The sequence below is a fragment of the Vespula pensylvanica genome, chromosome 19 (assembly GCF_014466175.1).
Source record: "Vespula pensylvanica isolate Volc-1 chromosome 19, ASM1446617v1, whole genome shotgun sequence".
Taxonomy (NCBI): Eukaryota; Metazoa; Arthropoda; class Insecta; order Hymenoptera; family Vespidae; genus Vespula; species Vespula pensylvanica.
Genome location: NC_057703.1, coordinates 1,112,895 through 1,118,811, shown reverse-complemented (window position 1 = coordinate 1,118,811; position 5,917 = coordinate 1,112,895). Strand labels below are relative to the sequence as shown.

The window sequence follows — 5,917 nt, the reverse complement described above, 5'->3', positions numbered from 1 at the left end:
TACACAGTTTTATGTTTCGTCAGTATTCTCTAGATTAGAGACTCCATTAAACGCGAACCGATTTTGAACACTTTGCGACGCTTCTTTCTAATCTCTGACCCCGAAGGTAGGTCAACCAAGAAAAAAAAATAAAATAAAATAAAATAAAGAACAGAAAAGAAAAAAGTCAAAAATAGGAAAAACATTTTCCAATAAATTTTGTATAAGAAAAGGAAGAGAAAAACGGAAAAACCTATAAGTAACTTTGATTTTGCATTTGTCTATAGTTTTATTAAAACTTCGGAGTCAGAGTTGATTCGTTATGATGTTCAAATAATAATACATAATTATAATGTAATCGAAACATCACGTACATTACACACACAAACACACACACACAAATATACAAAAATTCACACATACCAGCGCTTGTATGATAGTTACTATAGAAAATACGTCGCAAGTGGTCACGTGGACACATACGATTATAATACCAAGGTGTATGAGCTGTTGGTTATACTAGTGGTACACTGGTCAATTGATAATTATATTGTGTTAGACAAGTTCACTTTAATTCGAAACGCGAAGATCGATATTATTAATATTATTATTAATATTATTATTATTTTATTATTATTATTATAATATTATTATTATATTTATTATTTTTTTATTTTTCTTTATCTAACATGCGATAGATATATATTTATAGATGCGATCTTTTATCAAGCATAATATCGTTCATTTGAATATTATTTTTATCATCCCGTTGTTGTTACGCGTGATAATATCTTTACCGCTTTCGTGACCGACAGCCCGTATAACAAACGATGTACAGAGCATCGACGATACGCACTATTTTAGCAGACATTAGCTTATAAATATATGAATAAAATATACGAAATAAAAAGTATATATATATATACATATATATATACTATTTAAGTAATGCTTTGTACAATAAAAGGTATTCAGTGAATCCGACATGAGTTATTTGAATTTGACCAAAACACCTAAAGAAAAAAGAAAAAAAGAAAATAAAACCTCCCTTTATAAAAACGATATAAAACGAATCCGATAATTTAATTGGCTAATTCTAAAGTTTATTCGTTGTATTTTGTTTGTTTATATTTTTCAGTTGCTCGACGAGGTCTAGACATGATGCGTGTACGTGCTACGGATCCACGGCCCTGTCCGAAATGTGGGAAAATCTATCGATCGGCTCATACATTGCGTACGCACCTGGAGGACAAGCATACGATCTGTCCAGGTTATCGTTGCGTTCTCTGTGGTACCGTGGCGAAGTCTAGGAATTCTTTGCATTCCCACATGTCAAGGCAACATCGTGGAATTAGCACGAAGGATTTACCAGTATTGCCAATGCCAAGCCCGTTCGATCCAGAATTGGCTTCGCGTTTATTGGCAAAGGCTGGGGTTAAGGTTAGCCCAGCAGAATTACGTGCAAGAGCGAGTCCGACCGGTCCACGTAGAGGAGACATGAGACTGGAATTACCAAGAGGTGCACCGTCGGAAGCAGGGAGTAGCGTTTGCGGTGGCGACGACCCGGAGGATCTAACGTTACCGTTGAGTCTCAGGTACGGTTCGCCAACTCCTAACAACAATACGGTCATCACGAAGGTCACCGCTAGCAGCAATAACACGGCTGCAAGTAATAACAAAAGTTCAACGGCTACAGCGATAGCCGCTAAATCTTTAGACACTATGCACGGAAATCGAGAGCCTAATACAGCTCCTCTCCATCCACCCGGACACTTACATCCGGGTCATCACAACGCGAGTGCCACTGGTTCTGCCATACTCGATACTTATCTTCAATTTATCGCTGAAAACTCTGGATTAACGACGATGGGCCTGAGCCCAGAACAAGCGGCCGCTGTAGCAGCTGCACACGCCGCTAAAATGGCGCACATGAGCGCTATGGATAAATTAGGTGGCCGCGGTCTCGAGGAGTATCCTATGATCGGTAGGGACGAAGGTAGAGGACCAGGAGTTGTTCACGAGGATCGACAAGATCTATCGCAAGACAGACATCCCACGATCATGGACGAAGCTGAGTCCTCGGCTGCTGAGGAGGATGATTTCAGTGAAAACGAAGAACCTGAGGTTGTGAAGGCAGATTAATAAATTATAAACAGCTGATCTTACGAATATGAGTAATCATTGACGGAGATGACAAAGGTCATCACGGCGATGATGATGGTGATGGTAATGGTGATGATGATGTTGGTGATGATGATCACGATGATGCTGATGATATTGGTGATGGTCATAGGAAAGAATAAAAGAGAGAGAGAGAGAGAGAGAGTTAAATAATCCTCCTCGTAATTCCATCAACCATATATCATATTTTTAAACTCACGATTATGCTTCCCTTCGAACAAGTCTTCTTAAGTTCTTCGTTTTCGTGCATACATACATCTAAACGTGCGAATATAATAGAAAACAAATAAAGAAAGACAAGAAAAAGAAAGAAATAACGAAACAAAGAAGAAGTCAAAGAAGAAGCTAAAAATTATAATAATAAAGGGAAAAAGAAAAAAGAAACAAGAATAAACACTTATTCCATCCGACTACCTCAGTGCACACGATTTAAACTATAAGTGATAGAGCAGACCAAGACGAATCTCAAGAATGAAAATTAATGATTAATTGGCAATCCGAATATACATAAAAAACACACGGATACACTCTGTCACACACACACGCGCAACATTCACACACACGTACATACATAGCAAACACGCGACGACGTATTTTAAACGACGACGTATTATATTATTAAGATTAAATTAGATGACGCTATTAGACTTTAGATCTAATAATATTCGTTCGATGATATTTAAGTATTAATCGTCAATGATTATATTAAATCCGATATCGTATTATACCCTATGATAAAGATCTTTTTCCTTTCTCTCTCTTTCTCTCTCTCTCTCTCTCTTTCTCATTCACCTTCACTCTCTCTCTCTCTCTCTCTCTCTCTCTCTCTCTCTCTCTCTCTCTCTTTCTCATTTTTTTTCATTTTTATGTTAGAAAAAGAGAATCGAAAAGGACATACGTCGTCGTCGTGTATGCGTTTAAGAAGAAAAGAAAAAAAAAGATATTATATTATTACTCTACACTATGATTATTAATTATTATTATTAATTATTATTATTATTATTATTATTATTATTATTATTATCATCAATTATTAACTATTAATTATTAATTATTATATATGAATGTTGAGGGAAAATATATATTGTCTAGATTTATAGAGAAGTATAGTATACCACAGAGACAGGGGAACATATACACGAAACATAACACTCACGCACATGCACACATACACACGCACACGAGATAGTGGATATACGCGTAGAGCTAGATCCTAGATTACCCTACAAGATTTTAGAGATGCATATATCTACTTTTAAACTGACTACAAAAAAAAATAGTAATAATATATAAATCGACGCCTATGGGAGACCAAAAGTTAATGAGACAAAGGGTATACGTGTATATACGTTCGATGTTGGAAAAGAATGATGAGAACACGAACATATACATAATTTTATGCAAAGAGAGAAAGAAAAGAAGAAAGAAAGGAAGGAAGGAAGGAAGGAAGGAAGGAAGAAAGAAACAAACAAACAAATGGTTGAAGATAAGATAGAAAGGAATGAATTTTTATATGACGTGTTTAACGAAAACAAGAAATAATAATTAATTAATTAATTAGTTTATCGTCTTCCCTCATGTAACAAAAAAAGGCAAAAAGAAACAGCAAGAGAGAGAGAGAGAGAGAAAGAGAGAGAGAGAGAGAGAGAAAAAATTAGGACGATTAGGAACGAATTGCACTGAATTGTGTTCAACGTCGAACCTTCGTCCTTATTTAAATAAGCTCCGCCATTTTGTTATCAATTAATAATATTCTTTTATCTATGGGGGACTTGCCATGACGTAGTACTTAAGTCTTAGAATCCTTTCGATTGGTTTTAAAGCAAAATCTATTCACTCTAATTAAATTTAGAGTATTGTTCGAATTAGCAAGGGCGAATGGAAAAAGATTCTCAAAAAATCAATCATATTATCTACAGATAATATAAAAAACGATTACGTTTTTCTTATTATCAGTTGTTTTTTGTTCTATTCGTTGTTTTTTTTTCTTTTTATTTTTTTTTCTTTTTTCTTTTAATGAAGGAGATCTTCCTCTTTCTTCGATTTCGTATAATCTTCACTCGAATTTATATATATATATATATAAAAAGATTGATCGAGGAAAAGTTATTGATTGCAATTAGATCGAGTGAGATTCATCTTGACGTGATATATATGTTGAAAAGTAATGTAGGTGTCTACCATCTCGAAAAGAAAAAATATATAGTTTTAAAATGGTTCCTACTAATAATACATGCGAGTGCTAATTTGATCAATAATATATGTATGTGCATATGTATGTATATAAATATATTTATATATTTATATATATATATAGATATAATAATATATATATACATACATATATATATATACACACATATATATACTTATTAAGTTATCAGCCTAAGTTTTACGCCCATCTATACGTTTTCACAATATTATTATTATTATTATTATTATTATTATTATTATTATTATTAGATAGTTATATACGTTACACCTATACAAAAGTTAGATATATTTAGAAAAAGTAAAAAAAATAACTTAGCAATATGTATAATGTCGAAGAATTAAAAAAAAATAAGATGAACGAAGAAAAAGTAGGAGAGCATGATTAAAAAGGAGAAAAAAATAAGTGAATAGATAAATAGTTGGATAGATTGATCTATCGATCATTTATAATAAATCCGCTTGGTGAGATTTAAGTGAATTACATTGGACGTTAGGTTATTATTATTATTATTATTATTATTATATTAATATTATTTTTATTTTTATTATTATTTTTATTTTTATTATTATTATGACGTATAGCTGCTAGGTTGTACACAATACTCGAAGTATACTAATCATAGGTGTTAAGAAGCACTATAGCTATTTCATCGAAATCATATTCAATGGAAAAAAAAACGGATTAAAATGCTGCCACTGTTGAGAAACGGAAAGTGGATAGAGATAGCACGCGTGCAGACTTAATAAATAAATAAATAAATAAAAGCAAAGAAATACGACAAAATCGAGTTGACACCGGCTGTGGACGGGAACGCGAGAGAAATAAAAAATGATCGATCGACGTAAGATCAATAAGATCTTTTCTCCTCGATCGATTGGATTTAGACGAATGAAAATATGATCAAGATTTATATATCATTGACAATAGAAAGAAATAAAGATAGAGAAAACACAGAGAGAAAAAGATAGAGAGAGAGAGAGAGAGAGAGAGAGAGAGAAAAGAATTTCAAAAATAAAATTGAGTTTTTCATCATTCTTTATCATTTTCAAATCTTGAACATACGTGTGATGTATGTAAATACGAGCATACATATATAAATATGTGTATGTATATGTATTTCATGAAAAAATGTATACGAATGCGTAACTCTTGTATACGAATCACTAGCGGGGATAGAAAAGAATTAGAAAAAGTAAAAACGAAATAGAAAAGGGGAAAAAAAGAGAGAAAGGGAAAGAATTAGACAGAATGAGAGAATAAACGATAGCCGTGTTAATCCTGTCGAATAAAATATATTTATCGGCGATTTTGATCTGGATAATCGCACGAATGCTGCATCCCGCTTTTGTTTTCTCGATCATTTCAGTGTAAATTTTAAAGATAAAATAAATAACGATAACGATAATGATAATGATAATGATAATAATAATAATAATAATGATAATAATAATAATAATAATAATAATAATAATAATAATAATATTAATAATAATAATGATAATGATAATGATGATGATGATAATGATGATGATGATGATGATG

At 32.3% G+C, this 5,917-nt stretch overlaps 1 protein-coding gene across 6 annotated transcripts in view; it reads left to right on the top strand.

Moving 5' to 3' along the window:
* LOC122635662 (protein abrupt-like) overlaps positions 1–2,882 on the top strand; it is a 68,111-nt gene extending 65,229 nt beyond the window's left edge. For 5 of the 6 annotated variants that reach the window (XM_043826124.1, XM_043826122.1, XM_043826120.1 and 2 more), the window contains exon 8: positions 1,118–2,882. In XM_043826124.1, coding sequence (XP_043682059.1) covers positions 1,118–2,121 — 1,004 coding nt within the window. In that variant the 3' untranslated portion in view covers positions 2,122–2,882. Of the gene's footprint in view, positions 959–1,117 lie in introns of those variants that run through there. The other variant, XM_043826127.1, reaches the window with a different exon arrangement.
* The last annotated feature ends 3,035 nt before the right edge of the window (positions 2,883–5,917 follow it).